At 45.9% G+C, this 22,277-nt stretch overlaps 2 protein-coding genes across 3 annotated transcripts in view; one reads left to right on the forward strand and one right to left on the reverse strand.

The window, feature by feature from the left end:
* The window catches only part of prkg2 (protein kinase cGMP-dependent 2), a 20,194-nt gene extending 9,466 nt beyond the window's left edge, over positions 1 to 10,728 (forward strand). Inside the window, exons 6-18 of one of the 2 annotated variants that reach the window (XM_069682925.1) lie at positions 1,781 to 1,858; positions 3,341 to 3,435; positions 3,829 to 3,897; positions 4,439 to 4,537; positions 4,666 to 4,816; positions 5,161 to 5,297; positions 6,027 to 6,116; positions 6,201 to 6,342; positions 6,471 to 6,634; positions 6,820 to 6,942; positions 7,175 to 7,237; positions 10,372 to 10,438; positions 10,633 to 10,728. In XM_069682925.1, coding sequence (XP_069539026.1) covers positions 1,781 to 1,858; positions 3,341 to 3,435; positions 3,829 to 3,897; positions 4,439 to 4,537; positions 4,666 to 4,816; positions 5,161 to 5,297; positions 6,027 to 6,116; positions 6,201 to 6,342; positions 6,471 to 6,634; positions 6,820 to 6,942; positions 7,175 to 7,237; positions 10,372 to 10,438; positions 10,633 to 10,728 — 1,374 coding nt within the window. The remainder of the gene's footprint in view (positions 1 to 1,780; positions 1,859 to 3,340; positions 3,436 to 3,828; positions 3,898 to 4,438; positions 4,538 to 4,665; positions 4,817 to 5,160; positions 5,298 to 6,026; positions 6,117 to 6,200; positions 6,343 to 6,470; positions 6,635 to 6,819; positions 6,943 to 7,174; positions 7,238 to 10,371; positions 10,439 to 10,632) is intronic. The other variant, XM_069682924.1, reaches the window with a different exon arrangement.
* A 3,355-nt stretch (positions 10,729 to 14,083) lies between these two features.
* Positions 14,084 to 21,854, reverse strand: bmp3 (bone morphogenetic protein 3). Its single transcript, XM_069683063.1, has 3 exons — positions 21,563 to 21,854; positions 19,473 to 20,374; positions 14,084 to 17,064 (listed from the first exon to the last, which is right to left on the reverse strand). Exons 1-3 carry the CDS (start codon positions 21,837 to 21,839, stop codon positions 16,873 to 16,875), a joined length of 1,371 nt encoding a protein of 456 aa, XP_069539164.1. The 5' UTR covers positions 21,840 to 21,854; the 3' UTR covers positions 14,084 to 16,872.
* Positions 21,855 to 22,277: the final 423 nt, after the last annotated feature.

Below are 22,277 nucleotides of genomic sequence, written 5' to 3' on the forward strand. Positions count from 1 at the left end.
TTGTCCACAAATATCTTTTCTCTTCAAGTTGGGGACGCCTGAATGTAACATCCTCTGAAATCATTCATGCATGCTCACGTCAAGACTGATATTTCAACAGCTCCTTGAAGGCAGCACGATGCTTTCAGGGAGCTCCACAGGAGGACCAGTCCACCTGGGGGGCTGATGGAGACAGGGGAGGCCTTAAAAATAGGCTCCTTCCTTCCACATGTTTTAGTGTTTCTGTCAGTGGAAGCAGAGAGACGAGCAGGGAAATGTGTGCTGCAACCGCTCGATTGACATTCGCCCAAAATAGGACGGCTGAAGCCAACACACACACACACACACACACACACACAGAAACACACACAGCAGGGCATGATGGGCTTTCTATGATGACAACACGAGCAAACAGAATCAGAGTGAGTGGATGTTAAAGAGGAGGATGTTTGTGACGTTAGGGGTCAGGGTATGTTCGAGGTGAAAGGTCAATGTTTGGCTCACGTTCAGGACTGAAGCTCAGAGGTGTGTTCTAACAGACGTAGACGTCGTTCACAGTGTGCTGCTGCCCTGCACAGTCCCTGTATCCCTCAGACAGCCTTTATAAACAGAGCCCTGGCTCGTCGTCTCCGCCGTCACAGACGGGTGTTAAACTTGGCTCTCCTGAAGCGTAAACGGGACGTAAACAAGCGCGGCTGCTCGAGGAAAACGCCACTCGTGTGGAGAGCTCTGACAGTAAACAGCAGGGAATGTTTACGCGTGGCTGCTCTCATTTGTTTGTTCACTTTTGGCCAAAGTCTCTCCGGTCGAACGGATCACAGCCGTTGTGTCAGCGCCGGGAGTTTTGGCATCCGTCCCAGAGAGCGTTTTCATCCTGGTCACCTTCTCTCTCTGCACTTCCTCTTCTTCACCTAAAAGCTTAAAAGAAGGCGATCCTGCAGCGTGCTGACTCAGCAGATTGAAAGCTGTGGTCGGGATGGAGAGAAAGTGACTGACAGCATGAAGAGCAGGAATCTGTCTCTGAGGGAACAAACTGAACCTCAGTGTCCGTCCGTTTTATGAAGCTTGTAAACTTTAACTAAACACTGAATCAAAGTGTTGTCGTGATCTCGTGTCTGCAGCCTCGAGCTGCTCGGGTGGTTTCCTTTCAGTGGGGAAGTTCTTCCTACGTCGGCGCGTGGAGCTTAACGTCGTAACCTCTGACTTTGACATGTTCGTAAGATTTAAGCCTTAATATTAAATCAACATGGATGCAACAAAGAACATGTGATATACTTTACTGTATAAAAACTAATGTAGGTTTCTGTGCATGGAGAGCACAAACAGTTCAACCGTTTAACACATCACACATTTGAAATGAGCAAAAATTGATCTGCAAGACGTGAATTGATTCCTTAGAAAGACGTCACGTGATTGCAGAAACGTGCGGTCCCTTTTGTAGAGTCGGGAAGTCGTTCTTCTGACTGCGTGTGTTCGAGCTTTAAGTCCTGAAGTGATTGTTACAGCCTGAAAATCACACGGTAAGAATGAGCCCAACATTGATATGAAAACTTCAATGAAAACATTTTGACAATGAAGCCAACATTTACTTTGGGCGGCCATGTTTGTCTGTGAGGCCCTCAGACAGACAGCGAAGCATCAAACTGTTGACCTACTGCTCCTCCATGTGTCAGTGGGCCCATGAGCCCTCGATCAGGAGGATGATCCTCTGAGCGGCAGACGGGGGGGGGAGCTAGCAGGCCGCTCGATGCTCGGATCAATATGCGATGCTTCAGTTCTGACTGTTGTCCCCCCCCATTAGGAATACTATGACAAAGGAGAGTACGTCATCCGGGAGGGAGAGGAGGGCAGCACCTTCTACATCATCGCTCAGGGGAAGGTAACACATCTTTCACAACACGACAAACACAAACACCTGCTTCAGTTCTGTGCAGAGACTCTTCCTCTGTAACAAAGTAATAATAATATAATCATTTCACTGTTAAAGGCAAAAACTGCTGTAGAGAGGCGACGCTGTGGTTTCACTTACAGGACTGTTCCCCTCATTGAGACTGCTGTCATGTTGATGCTCATTAGAGGCGGAGACACAGACGCCTTCATGCTTACAGCAGTCTCTGTGAGAGTCTGAGACAGTCTGACGGACGACGACAGGAGGCGTTTCCTGCTTCTGTCATCTTTCCTCCTCCCCTTTAATTTAGGCCCCTTTAATGTAGTTTACAAACATTAAACTGATTTTTACAATGTCAACAAGAATAAACTGCAAGTGAACGATTAACTGGAGTGATGAATTGACTCAAATGTTTTGGATCACTGACGACTTTAAAATGGCCGCATCAGTTTACTTTACAATAATGACTAAATATATAAACAACTAAAATGAATACATTTAAAATATATATATTATATAAATGGTAAATAAATAAAAGTTTAAAATAATGTATAAAAACAGCAAAATAACAACAAAACAAAAACTGTTTCTTACTGTATCCGAGTTTTACCTTCTCTATATTACACTGTATTACTCTAATTATTAATATATCATCAAGCAGACGGACTAGCGCTGAGAACTAGCCTTTAGCTAACTGTTTGATGTCGATTCATTTATCTCGATTTAAAAGACTTTATCAGAACTTTGATCTTTTATAAGCTTCATAAACATAAAAAAAAGGTTTTTATAAAGTGTAAAGTGTTCTCCTTTAATAACAGACGTGTGTCGTCGGTTTCTCCAACAAAACAAGCTGGTGGTCACACTATACGTGAGTGTGGGGGAGGAGGGGGACTCTGACTCAGTGAGTCAGAAACCTGACACCGGAGAGCGAGGGGAGATGGAGAGGAGCCGAGCGTCCACAGGGGACTTAAAATGCCATTATGAGCCAGCAGCTCGTCATCGCTGAGCTCACCAAACCTGAGAGACACGTGTTGTTTAGGAGGAGGGGGAGTACAGGAAACGGCTCCACTGGCCCCTCCCCTAAAACGCCCCCAACCAGGGAGCACTGACTCTGAGAGCGGCTGCCACCAGGAGAAACAGGGGGAGCGAAGGTCAGAAAGGTCAAACGGGACACTTAGCTCAAATACAGGATGGTGCACGGGTGACGGTTTGACCTCGAGCAGGGCGGGCGGCTGGATTTTAAAGCCTCGATAATTAAGTTTCACAACATCCGGACGCGAGGAGCGAGGAAACAGAACAAACAAAGAACGTCATCGATCAGCTCGATCAGATGTTACATCATGTTCCTGAAAAAGTCAATCAGAAGGAAGTTTAGACGATGCACGCAGAAATGTTTGGAGGGAGCTGATCGCACCCGTGAAAGCTGTTTCACGGCAAAGTGTTTCAATGATCCATATCTACCTGTGCTCACAGGTGAAGGTGACGCAGACCACCGAGGCCCACAAGCTGCCGCAGACCATCAACACGCTGCACAAAGGAGACTACTTCGGAGAGAAGGCTCTGATCAGGTGACTGTTAACCTGCTCTGCTGAAAACAAACTCAGGCCGCGCTCATAGAAGGCTCGTCTACCTTAAAGGGGCGGTTCAGGTGTTTTAAAGTAGATTTGAATGTTTAAAAAACATCTAAAGTCCAGAGACGCACCTGTACGTTCTCCATAGTGAAGGTAATGACAGGACGATGCAGCGCTGACTGTTGTTGTGAATCTGGAACAGGAATCAGGAGTCGATTTCATTTGAACTGTATTAAAAGTTTTAAATGTTGTTTGTTCATGTTACATGTAACGTGTCAGATCTTTGAGAGGAAGCTGCAGAGCACATCCTCCTGATCCTAACATCACTATCACAGCCGTGTGAGGAGTGTGTGCTGTGTGTTCACGTGCGCGTCTCTTTGTCTCTGTCAGTGATGATGTCAGGTCGGCTAACATCCTCGCCGAGGAGAACGGGGTGGAGTGCCTCGTCATCGACAGAGAGTGAGTAGCTCCTGTGTAACAGGAGATCATTCACACACGCAGAGCTGCACTCGTTCACACAGATTCTGATACTTGAACAGTTTCAGATACCAGTGTGATACAACATATATACTATTATTATGGTATGGATGCTATACGATTACTAGCATTGTTGTATGGCTTGGCTTCGTGTGCTGATGGAGTTATAACCTAAAAACAAGCTAAGCTAACATTAGCTCAAAGACACCCTGATGTTTACCTTGAAGCTGCTGTAGTTTATGTTTTCACCGGTTTTAAGTTAACGGTGGATAATCAGAAGAAGATGTGTGGTGACTTTCAGAGCGGGAGAACACGATGTCGTCCTCCTTTGAAATCACAACCACAGACTGTTTCTGCTCTTCCACAATCAGGTCTGAAAAATTAAACCAGCCGTTAAGCTTCAGTCAAGTATTCTTAACCAAAACTAAACGATGTGAAACTCGCCCTGATTTCTTCTTTACACCTCAGCGTTTGGGTGACGAATCCTCTCCTCCCTGCTGATGTCTGCTCTCTGCTCCTGCAGGACATTCGATCAGACGGTTGGCACCTTCAACGAGCTGCAGAAATACCTGCAAGGCTACGTGGCGACGCTCGACAGAGACGACAAAAAGAGGCACGCCAGGTGGGTGCAGTCAGAATCACAAACACTTTCTTTTAATGAGAGTAAACAGAACTCTCAAGTCCCTTACATCTTGAAATCCATCCTCATTGGTTGGTTAAAGTGAAGTCCCGCCCTCTGTCTCCATACAGGAAGTCGGTGTCTCGCCATCAGAGTCAGCCGCTGCCTCCGGACGTCATCCAGCTGAGGGAGCTGGTGTCCGTGTTTCCTCCGTCACGTCCCTTCGACCACCTGGAGGTCGTCGCTACGCTCGGGGTCGGCGGCTTCGGACGAGTAGAGCTGGTGAGACGAGGAAATATGAATCATCACTTCTACATGTCTGTAATTAAGATAAAGAACTGGTTCTTCAGCTGCTCGCTCCTGTTTACACTGAAACAAGCAGTGACAGAAACACAGAGATACATCTGTCCTGTCTGAGCTCTCTGAAGGTTTCATGAAGACACCTTTGCAGTTAATCCTTCAGAAAGATTCACATCTGTCCGTCTCTCACCAACAACCACGTTAAATAATCCTTCACTGTGAGAATGACGCTTGCTAACACTGAAAGTGAGTGAGAGCTGCAGCCTGCTACAGCTGGGCTCTACCTGCTACAACAGGTGTTAAAGGTCTGTTTGTTCCCCGTGCAGGTGAAGGTGCAGGGGAAGGACATCACCTTCGCTCTGAAGGTCATAAAGAAGAAGCACGTGGTGGACAACAGGCAGGAGGAGCACATCCACTCGGAGAGGAAGATCCTGGCTGAAGCTCGCTCGCCCTTCGTGGTGAAGTCAGTCCTTAAAGCATCTCATGTTTGATCCTGCAGGACGGAGCTCTGTGATTGGTTCTGATGAGAGCACAGGCGGGGCCTGGGGCAGATGAGGTCCTCTCAGTGGGGCAGAAAGGCTGAAATATTGAGATGCTGATTCCTTCTGAATTATTACAGCAGCAGCTTTTCTTTGCCTTTGTGATGATCTTATTTCACAGAAGAACAGACTCGCATATTAAAGCTATTCTTCATGCGGCCTCCTCGTCACACACGCTGTGTTTGTTCACATGGTTTCAACATTATTGCTCATATTTCTGATGTGTTTTCAGGGTGTGTAAGGTGATCTGTGTGTCTGAGCATGTGTGCTGATCATTAACCTGATATTCATCTGCTGGGTTACGATCAATAATTAACTCTGAAAACACAACCACAGGGGTCAGTTATTATCACATTACTGCACAGATTATAATTAGTACAGTAATGTCTTTAACTATATTATGTTCCTCTGCAGCACACTGTAATAACAGCCACAGGGCTGCTTCGATTCCTTTAAGCCTCCTGTTTGCTTCATTAAGTCTCTCCTGCTGCTTTTGTTGGAGCACTTTATCAGTTTCATGTTTAAGGAAGTGAAGTGATGCTGTAACGTCTCAAAGAAACACTGATGTGGACAGTTTAGTGACTGTGGTTATGAAATGAAACACAGCATGGTGCCTGCTGGAGCTGAACCCGTGTGTGCGTCTCTTCCTGCAGACTCTATCGCACGTTTAAGGATAACAAGTACGTGTACATGCTGCTGGAGGCGTGTCTGGGTGGAGAGGTTTGGAGTCTGCTCAGAGACAGGTCGGAGAACAAACACTGATTCCTCTGATGCTTTTATGTTTTCAACAGTTTGTTAGCAAACGTTTAAATCTGTCGTTTCTTCAGGGGCAGTTTCGACGAGCAAACGGCCAAATTCTGCGTGGGCTGTGTCACAGAGGCCTTCGATTACCTCCACCGTAAAGGCGTCCTCTACAGAGACCTGAAGCCTGAGAACCTCATGCTGGATACTGACGGATACATCAAACTGGTGAGTCTGCTGCTGGAGGCTCCTGTCATCATTACTATTGTTAGTGTAACACTACAGGCTCAAAGGCTGCTCAAAGTTGGCAGCCAGCTTTAAGTTTAGGAGCTAACTGATGGTGTCTTCCCTCCCAGGTCGACTTTGGTTTTGCCAAGAAGATCCGATGTGGACAGAAGACCTGGACCTTCTGTGGGACGCCAGAGTACGTGGCTCCTGAAATCATCCTCAACAAAGGACACAACTTCAGCGTGGACTTCTGGTCTCTGGGCATCCTGGTGTTTGAGCTCCTCACTGGCAGGTCAGTGCAGCGTCCAGGCTGCTGCAAGGCTCTGATAGAAAACACACCTTTCTTTAAGCTCGCTTAAATCTGCTTAAATCATCTCTCATTTACAGTTATTATTGTTTCCAAACCTAAAGAATGCTGAAACATCCCAACAGACCTGCGCTCAGTCACAGGCTGCTTTGTTTCTGTGCCCTCCTCAGTCCTCCGTTCTCAGGCAGCGACCAGATGATGACGTACACCTTCATCCTGAAAGGCATCGAGAAGATGGACTTCCCCAAGAAGATCACCAAGAGACCAGAGGACCTCATTCGGAAGCTGTGCAGGTAAATGATCCGAACGTTTCAAAAACAATTCAATCCTCCGATCCATGGTTCTACTCTTGTTCTGCCTCACGAGGCACAGATGAGAATCTGATGATGGCTGTTTGACTCGTCCTGTCAGAGAGCTGAAGTGCTGCGTATGAATAGATGCACCGTGCACGATGAACATTAGATAAAGAAGAATAATGCAATTGTATTTAGACCCTGCTAACTTCTCCTCTGATCTGTCCTGCAGGAAGAATCCCTCAGAGCGACTGGGCAACCTGAAAAACGGAATAACTGACATCAAGAAGCACAGGTGAGAAGAGCCCGTGTGTCCCACTGGACAGGTTAGCTGTGTAAGTGATCACTGACTGAACATTAAGAATGTGGACCAGTTATTTATGGCTGCAGCAGATAGATGGTAGCATCCTGCAGCATGAAACAGCCTGAAACGGCTGCAACATAATCCTTGATGGGTCAAAGGTCGTCCACTAAAAGTTCTTGTTGTTTCCACTGACAGGCTCAGATTGTTATTCTAAGTGTGTGCCAACATGACAGAAAGGATCCCTACAGAGATAGACCTTTTAGTTACAGAGGAAGATGATTGTCTGATGTCTTTGCAGAGACCGACGTGACGTCTGTTGGTGGTTAAAACAAACATCGTACTCTGTAACAAAGCAGGTGTGTCAATCAATCAATCAATCAATCAAATTTTATTTGTATAGCGCCAAATCATAACCAGAGTTATCTCGAGACACTTTACAGAAAGAGCAGGTCTAGACCGACTCTTTGTTAAGTTATTTAAAGAGAGGCCCAACATGAATCACCATGAGTAGCACTTAGCAACATTCGGCACATTGGCAGAAAAACTTCCTTTTAACAGGCAGAAACCTCGAGCAGAACCAGACTCATGTTGAACAGCCATCTGCCTCGACTGGATGGGCCGAAAATGGGATAGAAGGAGATGCAGGATAGAGACAGGCAAAGAGAGCAACAACAACATATGTTCTTGTTACCACAACAACATATGTTCTTGTTACATGAACAACAACAGACACATACTTATGGTTACAATGCCAATAATAGTGGTAGACTAGGGTGAAGATTGGCTAAATAAATAAATAAATAAATAAATTAGCGAGAGAAGCAGAGTAATGATAAAGGCTGAGGTAATCGTAATTGTAACAGTTGAAGTCAACAGGTCTACTATTAGCATTAGCAGCAACAATAATGATACTATGGGGAAGGCTGATGTTAGTAGGTGTTGCAGTCGAGCAGGTCCACAGCAGCAGGTGGTCTGCAGCAACGATCCTCAGGAACCTTCAAGACAAGGGAGCACAAGAACTCCCGGGAAGATATGTGGTTAGTAATGTTAATGGGACCAGAAGATACAGAGTTAATGAGCTGCATTAATATGACAGAGAGAGAGAGAGAGAGAGAGAGAGAGAGAGAGAGAGAGAGAGAGAGAGAGAGTCAGAGAGAGGAGAGAGAGAGAGAGAGAGAGAGAGAGAGTCAGAGAGAGAGAGAGAGAGAGAGAGAGAGAGTCAGAGAGAGGGAGAGAGAGTCAGAGAGAGAGAGAGAGAGAGAGAGAGTCAGAGAGAGGGAGAGAGAGAGAGAGAGAGAGAGAGAGTCAGAGAGAGAGAGAGAGAGAGAGAGAGAGTCAGAGAGAGGGAGAGAGAGTCAGAGAGAGGGAGAGAGAGAGAGAGAGAGAGAGAGAGAGAGTCAGAGAGAGAGAGAGAGAGAGAGAGAGAGTCAGAGAGAGGGAGAGAGAGAGAAGCTTGGTGTGTCAGATCCCCCGGCAGTCTAAACCTATAGCAGCATAACTCTGGGCTAGTCCAGGCCTGAGCCAGCCCTAACTATAAGCTTTATCAAAGAGGAAAGTTTGAACTCTTAAAAGAAGAGAGGGTGTCTGCCTCTCGGACCCTGACTGGTAGATTGTTCCAGAGGAGGGGGGCCTGGTAATTGAAGGCTCTACCTCCAACACTACTCTTAGAGACTTTAGGTACCACAAGCAGGCCTGCATCCTGGGAGCGCAATGTTCTAGAGGGGTAATATGGCACTATGAGCTCTTTAAGATATGTTGGTGCCTGACCATTAAGAGCTTTGTAAGTAAGAAGAAGGATTTTAAATTCTATTCTAGATTTTACAGGAAGCCAGTGCAGAGAGGCTAATACAGGAGAGATGTGCTCTCTCTTCCTAGTTCTTGTCAGCACACGTGCTCCAGCATTTTGTACCAGCTGCAGAGTTTTTAGTGACTTATTAGGGCAGCCTGATAGTAACGAGTTACAATAATCCAACCTGGAAGTAACGAATGCATGGACGAGTTTTTCTGCATCGTGTTGAGACAGGATGTGTCTGATGTTTGTTGTGAAGATGAAAGAAGGCTGTCCTTGATATTTGTTTTATGTGGGAGATGAAGGACATATCCTGATCAAACAGAACTCCCAGATTCCTAACAGTAGTGCTGGATGCCAGGCTGATGCCATCTAGGGCAGCTATATCATTAGAGAAAGAGTCTCTAAGGTGTTTTGGGCCGAGCACAATAACTTCAGTTTGTCTGAATTAAGTAGCAGAAAGTTTCTAGTCATCCAGATCTTTATGTCCTTAAGGCATGCTTCTAGTTTAGATAGCTGATTGGTTTCATCTGGCTTCATAGATAAGTATAATTGAGTATCATCTACATAACAATGAACATTAATGGAGTGTTTCCTCATGATATTACCCAGAGGAAGCATATATAAGGTAAAAAGAATCGGTCCGAGCACAGAACCTTGTGGAACTCCATGACTAACTTTGGTGTGCATAGAGGACACATCATGAACATTAACAAACTGAGATCGATCTGATAAATAAGATTTAAACCAACTTAATGCAGATCCTGTAATGAACATTAGCTGTTCTAATCTCTGTAACAGGATGTGATGGTCTATCGTGTCGAAAGCGGCACTAAGATCTAACAGGACGAGTACAGAGAGAAGTCCTCCGTCTGAAGCAGGAAGTAGATCATTTGAAACTCTCAGTGCTGTCTCAGTGCTGTGGTGGACTCTAAATCCTGACTGAAAGTCCTCAAATAAACTGTTGTTATGAAGAAAGTCACATAATTGATTAGCGACTGCTTTCTCAAGGATCTTTGAGATAAAAGGAAGGTTAGATATAGGTCTATAGTTAGCTAAGGTGCCTGAATCTAGGGTAGGCTTTTTAAGAAGTGGCTTAATTACAGCTAGTTTAAAAGACTGGGGTACATAGCCCGTCGATAAAGACATATTGATCATATCTAGTAGGACCCTCTGAATGTCAGACGCTAAGGAGAACAGTCTGGGCCTGTCAAATCGAACATGTAGAAATAGGATCCAGGGAAGAATACAGTAGGGTCATAATTGTGGGCTCATTGAAAAGTGAGTTACTTCATACACTAGTGCTAACAGGTGTGTCTCTATAATGTGTCCTAAGGTGGTTTAACGGCTTCAACTGGGAGGGATTGAAGGCGAGGACTCTAACATCTCCACTGAGGAGAGAAGTAAGAACACACATTTATACACACCTGGAGTCTTCATTCATGTACTCTCAGGCTCCTCACAGCTAGAAGGTTCCTGGTTAGAATCCCGGTTCAGACGTAGGGGGCTTTTCTGTGTGGGGTCTGCATGTTCTCCCCGTGCATGCCTGTCTGCAGTTTACCACAGTTTAGTCTGACAGTTTCCTCTTCCATCACAGCTCACAGGGCCGACAGATCACAGTTACTTCGACAGCTACCCTCCGGACGAGGACTCTCCTCCTGATGAGCTGTCTGGTTGGGACATGGACTTCTGAGACCTTCTGCTTCATCTTTCCTTCGTTTCCCTTCCCCTGCAGTGGGTGTTAGACCCACATCACCTCTCTGGATGTCCTCGAGTTCTGGGCGATTAGACAGTGACTTTTGACCGGCAGTCTCAGCACCAAAAGCCGTGGGAGAATTCTCCTGTGAGTTTGACCGTGCAGTGAAATGCTTGTTATGCAGCCATCACCGTCCTTTTGGTTACTATATCTGACTGGCACTCGTGCAAATCAAGACCAATAATACAAGTACAGTTCTGTTGGCATGTTGGCATTAAGGTGCAGCTGTGGCTCAGTGGTAGAGTGGGTCGTCTCTCAATCGGGAGGTTGGTGGTTCGATCCCTGACTTCTACAGTCACATGTCGAAGTGTCCTTGGGCAAGACACTGAACCCCAAATTGCTCTGAATGAGCATCGCTCTGACTGGAGATGGGCCCGTAGGCCATCTGTGTGCGAATGAGTGAATGTGGTGTAAAGCGTTGTGTTGTTACCCATTGGCTTATGGACTGCTGTTTTAAAGCCTCAATCGCCATCTTGTTTTTTCGCTCATGCGAATGACGTACTTTCGGAGCAGCCTCGAGTGGCCGCTCCAGGAACTGCAGTTTTGGGCACTTCCTGGTTGGCATCATGTTTCAGTCCTGAAGGTTGCGGCTTGGTTCCACCTCAAGCACAATCCCAATAATAACCTTTTGATGGTTTGGAATGAGCGTGCGTTATATCGATGTGTTACCGCTGATGTCCAGTTAGAACAACACAAAGCTAATGTTCTACAACGCTGCACAAACATTCAGCAGTGAACACACGTCACACTTCAGAGAGAGCGCTGCTTAAACAGCTTTATCTTTGTTAGAGGATCCTGCAGTCCAGTCAGACATAGTAACCAACTCCCTGAGCTTCATCTCATGAGACTCGCAGCGAGAGCCACACCAGTGTTCTGTGTCACAGTTAAAGTATTCGTCTTCATCAATCCACGCCCAGACGTTAGTCTGCCACAGGTCCCTCGACATGTTCTGTCCAAGCTACAGATGTGATTGGTCGGGAAGTTTGTGATGCAGCTGCAAAGAATTTATATCTTACAGCTGAAGGAGATTGTGTCTGCATGTGCAGTTTGTGTAGTAGAGGATTTGAGGTGTGTGTGTGTGTGTGTGCGAGCGTGCGTGCGTGCGTGCGTGCGTGTGTGTGTGTGTGCCAGATACTTAAGAACAAACAGATTTTGCCTTGACAGCGTCGAAACAGCACTGCTATCCCCCCACCGCTCCACTGAGACTCAAACAAACACATGGACACCTTCTCCACCTGGAGCGTAAGCATCCCCCAGCAGGGCGCCACACCTGCAGCAACACTCACCTATTTGAAGTGAGAAGTTCTGGTTCTTGGTCTGAAGCGTTAAAGACACTAAGAGAAACAGCAAAGTGAGCAGGAAACCTCCCTGGCCTATATTTACTTTTTTTAAACACCTGAGGTTCACAGTAGCTCACCTGTGTACCTGTGTGTGTGTGTGTGTGTGTGTGTGTGTGTGTGTGTGGCTATATACTGTAAAGCACAAGCATCAAAAAACACTATTTATGCAATCCAACGGCACCTGTTTCTGTATGTACACCTTACACCTGTAACAATGTATATATACTGTGTGTGTGTGGACTGAATGTGTGTGTTCAGTGTTTGCAGCGTGTTCATGTGTGTGTGGAGCTGTGGCCTTAAGACTTCAGGATACAGCTGCTCGTCCATATTTAAGACTTGTTGACGGCTGAGTTTGATTTTAATTGTTATACTGATGAATGAATATGAGCAGCATGTGCAGCCTTTTCACATGAGCTGTGATAACATTGATGATTAAAGCTGCGTCATCAAAGTAACGGAGAAGTTGTTCATCAGTTATGAATCAGTGCAGAGACGAGGTTTCTAACGTTTTGCAGCGCTGCTGGTTTTAGTCTCGTGGCAGTCCTGAACGTAACCCGATTAACTAAACTTAGCTTTAATCAACGTTTAACTTTCCTCCTCACATCAAGTTCATACAAGCAAGGAAGGAGGTCCCGTTCTGCTCCCAAGCTGAACAGACTTTTAGGCTTTTTATTTTCTTGTTGCTGTTTTTATTAGTTTTGCCAGAACGCTGTAAAAACACGATCCGGCGGCTTCACGGCGGTGCGCCGTGGTCCAACGTTAAAGGAAAAAGGCAGCATGACGGCGGAGCCTCATTCCGGCGCTGTGGCAGTGTTGAACAGAAAAAGGACTTCAGTGTTGGGCTGCACCTTCAGGCTAACTACAACCCTTTACCTTAGCACGCTGGCTAACAGTGAAGCTCAATGAAACTATTACACCTGCTTTACTGCAAAGTCACAGTGTGGATGTGGCTTCATGAGCAGGCTGTGCCACGCCTTCTTCAGGCCCTGCGCTGAGAATCTCACAAGAGGTTTAAATGAAGACATTTGTGAAATGAAGCTGATGTCATGCTCTCACTTTGTCAGAACATACGGAGGCACACTGCTGCCACCCAGAACAAATGGACCACTTTCAGTTTATCACATGAGAAGTTAATTGTGGTTATTTACATTATAACACGATATATTATCTCATACATAAATATTATACGTTCTTGTTATAACACGCTACACATATATTTCATGTGACTACACCCCTTTATAACACGACACATTTTACATGATAACAAGATCAATAGGATTTTGTTTTAACACGTTTTTTTAGTCATCACAAAAGTTTGTGTGTCGTAAAAACGTGAGAATATCTTGTTTTAGAACAATAAACTTTCACTACACACGCTGAACCATCTACAGCTGTATGATACAATGCTACATATAAACTGCACATGTAAATTCTGACTTTTCTGACAGTAAGTGAAGTTAAACTGTAAATCGAGGTTTTGCTATTAAAGTAAAAATTGAATAAAAAAACATTAATCTTGTGTTTTTCCAGGAAGAGAGAAAGGAAATGCATTCTGGGTATTTTAAGGTGTTTGTGTGTTGTATTGTACGGAAGCCCTAAGTGGACATCATGCTTACATTTTATGTACTCCTGTGTTAACAAGTTGTTTTCTGGAGATCTCGACTTATCCATCTGGTTTTCTCGTGATAACGTGACAACTTTGTGTCGATGTATAAAACAGAACAACAGGCTGCTCGCTGTGATGTCACAGAGCAGGACGTGCTGCCGTCGCCCGCACTGACGACGTCAGTTCAGCCTGTTTCTGTTTGTTTGGTGCTTTAGCAGCAGATACGAGTTATGATCATGACGCGACGCTGGAGCAGCTTTGTTATCTCAAGATAAATAACAAAATTACTCGAGAAAACAGAGTCAATAAAATATATGGATGCATGTCCGCTTTGGGCTTCCGTAGAATTGTGCTGCGACCTTGTAAATCCTTCAGGTTTAGGAACCCAAACCATCCTTACATCTGCATACTTTTATTCATTTGTTTGAATGCTTTGAGAAGATGGTCCGAGCTCAGAGGGGGACAGCGGGGACAGTTCACCACACGCTCAGCAGTGACTAAAGTCCATCACAGATATTAAGACCACCAACATGTCCACGCTTTGCCCCTCCCCCCTCAACAGACCACACCTCTACAAGATATGCAACATACAGACAATAAATAGGTCCATGTTAAAGGTCATTTCCATATACAAATATACTTTATGAAGCTTATTGTACAAGCACTTCTTTTTACCTACAGCATAACATTTACAAGAGAGGGTTGAACAGCTGACTGCAGATAAACTGTTTGAAAGTGTCTTTGGTTCCTGTCAGAAGGTGAACTTTACAAATGAGTCCCGTAAGCTCCAGAATGACTCGTCAGCAGCCGTCGAGTCAGCGCTGGGTCCGTCCTGCTGCACGCGGTTACAAGTCTGTGTTGGCACAAACCTGGAAAAAGTGTCGGTATAAAATATATAAAGGTAAAAAATCTGCCCTTAGCTAGTGACACAAAATACATGTCTCTGAAATATCAAAATAGTGACTGATTAGAAAAATGTTTTAGGATAACTTCCACTGCTGCTCAGACTTATTAAAGAGTATGTTCACGCTGTGTGGACCGGTACCATAAACTCACGGAGCAGACTGAACCCAGGTCTCTGAACAGGTGAAGCAGAGATCCAGCCATCAAAGGCACCTCTCTCTCAGAGACACAGCAGAGTCATCAGCATACACTGAGCTGTATACAACCACAGTGTGCACGTCTGTACAGGTCCGCTGCTTTACTTCTGTTTGCTCTGAATAAATATCTGGTTTTATGAGGCACAAAGACACCTGACGACATCACTGCTCTGTCAGGTGGGCCTGTTTCTCAATGTTTGTCTGATGCAAGGTGTGATCGAATAATATAACTGCTCATGGTTTATGTTAAACCTTCTCTTTACAGAAATATTAGAGGCTTCTGTGACTGTAGGAAACAGATCAGCTCTCCCTGATCGTTCGATCGATGTACACATCGTCATTTTTCAGACTCTGCACAGAAAACATGAACGTGGACGCAGCCTCGAAGAGGTCAGCCATTGGTTTGTGAACCCGCCTGTTGAAGCCGAGAGCCAGAAGTGACCATATTTGGACGAGAGGGTGACTCATGTTGTTCGGTCTCTATCCTGGGTTTGCTTTCAGATGCATTAGAAACGAATGTGTGGTGGAAGTCAGTTAGTAATGAGGAGCCTGAATGATGCAAACTGATCCCAGAGCAGCACTGTTCTACATAAATGTATTTCTATGCTGTAAATACATCCCGTTAGATGTGGTGTATAAGACGCACTTTGTTTCATCTAAAAGGTGGGCTGCGTCCTGAATACAGGTGCGACCAGTATACCAGTATAAAATGCAGAGAGGTATTTTATTGTGTTACACAACTGTACCCAGACGATGGCGCTATAATCTACCTAAAGCTTCGTCACCGTCATGAACGCCACTGCAGCCGCCATCCTCACAACAGTCAGGGTTACTCCTGCGCAGGACTGCAAACTGGCCGTGGTGAAAACAGATGGTAGGCTGTGATCTGTGTTTCCAATGAAAACATGAAATAGTGCCGGAATAACTTGAATACACGTTTTTATTACTAAATAGGTGTCGAACGCCTGTGTTCCCTCTGGGACAGCCCCAAACTACAGACTGCGTCTTATACTCCAGATTTTAAACATGTCGTAATGGCAGCATGTTCTGCCCTCTAATGGTGGGACAGGTGAGTTCAGCCTGATTTCAGGCTCATTGAGAACACGAGTGTTAATCCTCCACGGCCAATAAGCTGCGTGACTTTCTGAAGCCGTCAGGTCCAACAAAGGTTTCTATAACTCCACGAAACATCAAGAGTCCTCTGCTGTGAATAAAGACACGATGTAGAAGCTCCTCCTGTTTGAACGACTCATCCTTTAACTTGACTTTAAACCTTGACATGTTCTGAGTGAGGCTCCTCCTGGTTCTAATGGAAGAGCACAAATAAAAGTAGCTTACTCTCTTACATATAATAAACTCTGTAAATGTGGTTCTGTACAGCGATGGAGCAGTGATCCGCACACGTGTTCGGTGATCTGCTGGACCGCCTACAAATAGTTGTGGCTTTGGAATCTAATATATCTCTGTATAGCAGCCAAGCCAATAATTATACAATAACTTCTCATATAGTGAATAACACAGTGATAGTACAGACATAAATACATACACATAGTAACAGGAACCATGCAAGTGCGAGTCTGACTTTGTAGTAATGACCAAAGACAACGTAAAGCTTAAAGAATGACCCCCTCTCAGTCAGAGGCAGCAGTTCAAACCGAGGTCATTTTACCTGAAGGAAGGTGAGTCTTCCTTCATGCGTGTCTCTTTCTGCCTCGGCTGTGTTTGTATGCAGAGGGTACGTTTATGATTGCATTCAGCCTGCTGTCATCATCAGAGAACGAGCCGAGAGGATAAAGACAAACGGTGGTGCCGGGATGAAACTGGAGCACAGAGATCGGACTTCCCATTCCAGGTATGTTTCATACGATCCTTCCCATGAACAGACCAGTCTTCTGTTCACGAGGAACAACAGGAAGTACTCCTCCAGTGCAAACAGGAAGTTGTGTTCAGTGGGTGTTTGTCAGTGAAAATGTGACTATAGAAACAAGAGGAGTGAATAGGGTTTGATGTGATCAGATGCTGAAGGGATGAAAAACTATCTGCAGGCGCAGGAGTCTACGGTCATGTTGGGGTAGACCTTCAGTACCACGTTCTTGTCCTCGTCGAAGAAGAGGATGCTGAGGGACGACATCTTCTCTGGGACGCAGCACGGCTCGGGGATGCCCGGGACGACGCCCACCGCCCTCACTATGCTCTGGATGGTGGCGTGGTTCGACGGCTTCAGAGCCTAAAGCAAAGACAAAAAGGATTATACAGGACTTTATTTAAGAACTACATACAGAAAGTAGTGTATACATGTGGATCCTATCGCACAACCAAGTACGGGAAAAGCTGAAGTTTTCCTTTTATGGTTTTTTAATGAAGCGTACAGACGCACAAAGTACCCGTCACTGCATGAGACACAACAGATGCACCAGGATGTCAAACGTAAAACGCTCTGCAGCGATATCAGACAGTCACCAACGATCTCCAGCTCACACTAAAAGCTGCTTCTCCAAGAGGACGTTTGGGCCGATAGATGAGCCAAACAACGCAGGACCCTCACCCAGGAGGGTGCCAGGAGGAAACCAGGAGCTACCGTGATCCGTACGCCGCCCAATAGACACAACGGCCATGACAGCGCGTGACCACATGGGATATGAGCACAATGGGAAGTCAGCTGACCAGGTATAAGCAGTGGGTCAAACCATCAGAGGACTTTCATCAAGGCGGCCGATTTGAAACGCTCGTACAAAACCAAAAGTCATCGACTTCACAAGCTGCGTAAATGAGGTCACTGAGGTCACGAAGGTCACATGCTGCCCACGTCCGTAAGTGAACAAGCCTGTTGGCCGTCCACCAGAGAGCGCCGTCCTGCTCGCCCCCCCGCTGAGTGCTCGTTGTGGTGTTGGGTCTCTGATGTGACACAGAGTCTGGACCTGCTCGGTGGGTGACTTCAGTTGTGATTTGGTGCTGCATTAATAAAAATGGATTGATTGATTGATTATTTGAAGTTAATTGCCAAGATGACAAAGTGTCATCACTAAACAGAACTCAGTCTCATCAAAGTCCTCTGAAAGAGAAAAATAAAGTTTAAACTTGTTAACATGAGTTTAACAGACGAAGCAGAGACGGATGAATGATCTCCCCACAGGTGTTCGTGCACGTATGTTTGCTAAACGTGTGTGATTATCTGCGGCTCCTCTCAGCCTGTCTGCTCTCTGATCTCTTCTGTGACGTCACGACTGAAAAATCTATGAAAATGTAAAATTGCAGGTTTTCCATCAGCTTTGCTTTTAGCGTTAGCATCTGACAGAATATTGATCAGCTCATCCAACAAGCAGGACGCTCAAACTCTGCGTCCACACACCTGATCAGCTGTTTCACGTCTTCCTGGGATCCAGTAAGTGACAGACGTCTTCCCACACCTCATTAAGAAGCAGGCCGAGCAGCTTTAATAGCAGCTACTTAACAGCTTCTAAAGATTCACTCTGACAAAGGAGGACCAACATCACAGGATCACAGGCCGGCAGACCTGCAGGAGAGGGAGGGGGCCGCTTTACGCCCCAGGCTCTACTTCTGGGACTAATTACATCCGACTACAAAGGCGGCGACTCCGAGCTAATGAATTAAGTGGATGGATCTGGTGCATTCCGGCCATGTTTAAAATACCTGTGATGTTATCTTGTCAGCGGGGACGCGAGCTGAAGTGATCTGTGTCCCGCAGCTGAAGACGAGCTGGCAGGAATTAACCGAGTTAAAGGTCGGAGTTCGTTTTCCTCGAGCACGCTCAGAGAGTCGACGTTTTCCACCTGCTCTTCAGGAAGTGAAGTCGGATTATTTATCCCATCACGTGTTTCTTCTTGACTAACCGTCTTTTATTACTTCATGTTTCTGCTGCAAAGACGGTCTGAACATTACAGCCTGAAGGAGAACCGCTGTGACTCCTTCATCCTGGCAGTTTAAGACTAAAGCAGATGGCACACATTTCTTTACCATCATCATCTCTAATGTAAGACAGACAGGCTTCAGGGCCTCCTGATGTATGGGAGAGAACACAGAGCAGTAAACAGGCTGAAGGCATCGCGGCCAGATTCACTGATAGCCTGTTTCCTTTACATAATGTGTGCCACACTGGCCGACTGAAGCACACTGCTTTAATGTTCTGTGACATGCAGCTTTCTGTGCTGCATGTTGAGCTTCACATCGTGTGTCTCAGTGCACAGGATGAAATATGATCCATCTCAAACACACTGAAGAAGAAAGCATGGAACGTGCAGCAGAGCACCGCTCGGTCACACGTTTGAAACCATTCTTGGAAACAAGAAGTTAAAGAAGTTTTCTGACCCTGTGGACACGTGACCCCCGACAACAAGGCCACGTCTACTTGTAAGTCAGTCAAAAACATGTCTACAGGTTAAAACAAGGTCAGTCCAAGCGTATCTACTGTAAATGAATGTATTCCTCCAGATGTTCAAACATTATTAGTATTTTTCTTGGGAGTTTGTGGATTTTTTCACTTGAAGCCTCTAAATTTGATCAAATACCTCCCTGATTCCTCAAAATCTACAGCACACAGATTCTGCTGTGCCCCTGCTGACCCTCAGGTGCTGACCCTCAGGTCAGGAACCTGCTGGAGGGCTCTCGGAGTCTCACCTTTGGCATGGGGAACTGGCAGGAGCCTGAGCAGTAGTAGGCATCAAACGACATTGGTGATATAATCCATTCACTCCATCCAATGTCAGCAAAGTCCACCTTCAGGTACCTGCGAGCGCAGTTCCTCGGCTCGTTCCACTGCTTCTTTCGCGCCTTTTTAATCGTCTGCTCGTCGAACTGCAGCAGGGGCATCTTGTGCCGCTGATTCTTGCGAGTCTTTTTACGAGGCCGGCGGGCCTGCTTGTTCTCTAAAGGTTCGTATGGACTCGTCTCGTCCCATCCGGTCGTCTCGTACGGATACTCAGGCCCGGGGAGTTCGTTGTTCTGCAGCGGCAGCAGAACGTTCACCGAGCGCTTGTGTCTGAGCTGCGGCTGCTCCTGCTCGGTGTGGTTTCGCTCGCGTAGTCCCAGTTTATGGAGGCTGCGTGGAACTGAGCCCTCTCCTCCTACCAGGTGGTGTCTCTGCAGGGTGGCCACCACACTCTCAGGTTCTGAGATGGCAGAGTCGTTGGCGTAGACCAGGATGTATGGTGAGCGGTCTGACAGCAGCTTCTTCCAGGGCCGAGGGCCTTGAGAAGCCACGTCGATCCCGATGAGGAGCTGGCCGTGGTTTTTGGCCTGGTTCACCACACGAGTGACGTCCTTCCACTGCCAGGAGATGAAGTCCCTGTACAGCGTGGACACGTTGATCCGAAAGTGTCCCAGAGTCGTCATCCTGTTGTCCACAGAGGCGAAGCTCCAGATGACCATGTGGATGTGGCTGTGCCTGCGGGGGCCGTGGCGGGCCTGTGTGCTGTTCTGAAGGTCTCCGATGTAATAATGCAGAGTGGCTGACAGGACGTCCTCTGACTTTGTGAGAGACGTCAGGTTGAAAACCTGCAGCTGCTTCTTGTTTATCGTTCCTGTGGATAGAAAGAGAGGTGTTATTTACACGACACGGTTTAACAGGCTTTAAAACAGATCAGGGCTTTCTGTAATATATCTACATATATATATATATATATATATATATATATATATATATACGTAGATGTGTTTACATCTCTCTTCTACTTGATGCTATTAGATTTTTTTCAGCCATTAAAATACTGATGGTTTCATTTGCCTCGGACTGGAACTTGGTTGGTGGTTCAATAAGTATTAATAAACCTATGACTGTGTGTTCTGTGGGTCATCCAGGTTAATAACCATTGTTTAGATTGTTTCTAAAAAGAGATGCTGACTTTGAAAATGTTATATTTAAACGTTTAAGCTGCACAAATGAAACTACAATCACCTCAGTTGCAGAAATCTCATGATATGTCACATAAAACCAAAACTATCTGCATTGACAGGAAAATGTGACTTTTGGGTGAACTGGCCCTTTAAATGCTGTGACTTACAGCTAGCAGGCGATAGGAGGCAGTATACTCCCACAAACTTTAACCCCAAGCGGAAACTCTTTACAGTGCCCACGTCCAAAGTGACAATAACGCAGAGTGGCCTGAAAGTGATTATGAACTGAAACAAGTTTAACGTTCTTATAAATGTTGTTGTTGTTTAAAGTTCAAACACCGTGAGCGCTCCGGAGACTCCGCAGCGCGCTGCAGAGGAACCTCTCCTGCAGGCTGAGCAGCTGCTGGAGGGAAAACCGAATCTGGACTATCTGACATTCAAATCTGAAGGTGTGAAAACAAGTGTGGTAACTTTGAGTTTCATGCAGAGATCTGATGCGGAATCTCTGCGCGTGGCAGAGGAGAGGAGCAACAGGTTGATCACATTTCCATGACTGGATCAACAGGTGGATTTCAGTTTCTGCTCAATAAATCTGCACGTGAAGGGCAAAAGATGGCACGCGTTTACAAATCTTCAGTTTATAAAAACTGAAAAAACAACAATAAACCTTTTTTAGTTAAACCGCTTTTTTTTTTTTTTTTTTTTTTTTTACAATACGCACAATCTGCGCACAGAACCCGTGTCCACCGTCCCCGGTGCACTTGCAATGTGCGGATAATTTCAGTTAAGCAAGGCAACAAATACAGTTTATATTTACCTCAGATAATTCAACGAGACATGCAGAAAAAAACGTGCGTAAAAGTTTGGAGACCTACCCCAGTGCGCTTTGAAGCTGCGGACAGTGTTTCCGTCCTTGAAGGGAAATCCAGCCCGGTTGTACTTCGCGTAAAGCATCTGCATGTGTTCCGTCATTGTATCCTGTAAGAGCAGTTCCTGGTCGTCTGTCGCTTGGTGCTTTTTATCCACCGAGTGCGTAAAATCCACCTTCCGTCCCTCGGGGAAATTGTCAGTTTTCAGCATCGCGCAATATCCAACGCACAGATAACTCCATCCGTAAAGCAGCACGACCACGAACCGGGAGTAGAGAGCCATGCTGGAGCCGACGTGAAGTAAGCAGCAGAAAAAATAACAGTTGATGAAAACGTTTCCAAAAGTGGTCCCTATCTCCAAAAAGACATACCATCACCTGAGGGGGAGTCCTCTGTGACAAGATGAGACCATCACCTCTGACAGCACTCACAGCACGAGCAGGGGAAATATGAGGTTATCCAAGTCGTTACAGGTCTAACCGTGAAAGAAGTTCCAGTTGAAGGTGCACAGAGGATCAGAAGCTGCAGATCTGAGCTGCCAAACAGCGACGCTCTGACTTTTTGTTTCCGAGCTGTGAGCTGATTTCAGGAGCAGCAGTCACCGTCCCCGTCTCAGCTTTCATTGAAGGTAAAGCATGTTGTGCTGGGTATTATAGGGCTTGTGGGACCAGCTGGGTATTCCTCTCTCTCTCTCTCTCTCCCTCTCTCTAACACACACACA

The sequence above is a fragment of the Semicossyphus pulcher genome, unplaced genomic scaffold (assembly GCF_022749685.1).
Source record: "Semicossyphus pulcher isolate SPU_LCO1_2020_fin unplaced genomic scaffold, fSemPul1.0.p SCAF_6, whole genome shotgun sequence".
Lineage (NCBI taxonomy): Eukaryota > Metazoa > Chordata > Actinopteri > Labriformes > Labridae > Semicossyphus > Semicossyphus pulcher.

What these genes read in the sequence shown, in the direction of transcription:
- bmp3 (XM_069683063.1), bottom strand. Translation starts at nt 21,839, where the DNA reads ATGGCTCTCTACTCCCGGTTCGTGGTCGTGCTGCTTTACGGATGGAGT. An exon ending in CAGCTTCAAAGCGCACTGGG is followed by an intron (nt 20,375 to 21,562) that starts GTAGGTCTCCAA and finishes TTCTATCCACAG; the next exon opens with GAACGATAAACAAGAAGCAG. An exon ending in GCCAGTTCCCCATGCCAAAG is followed by an intron (nt 17,065 to 19,472) that starts GTGAGACTCCGA and finishes TCTTTGCTTTAG; the next exon opens with GCTCTGAAGCCGTCGAACCA.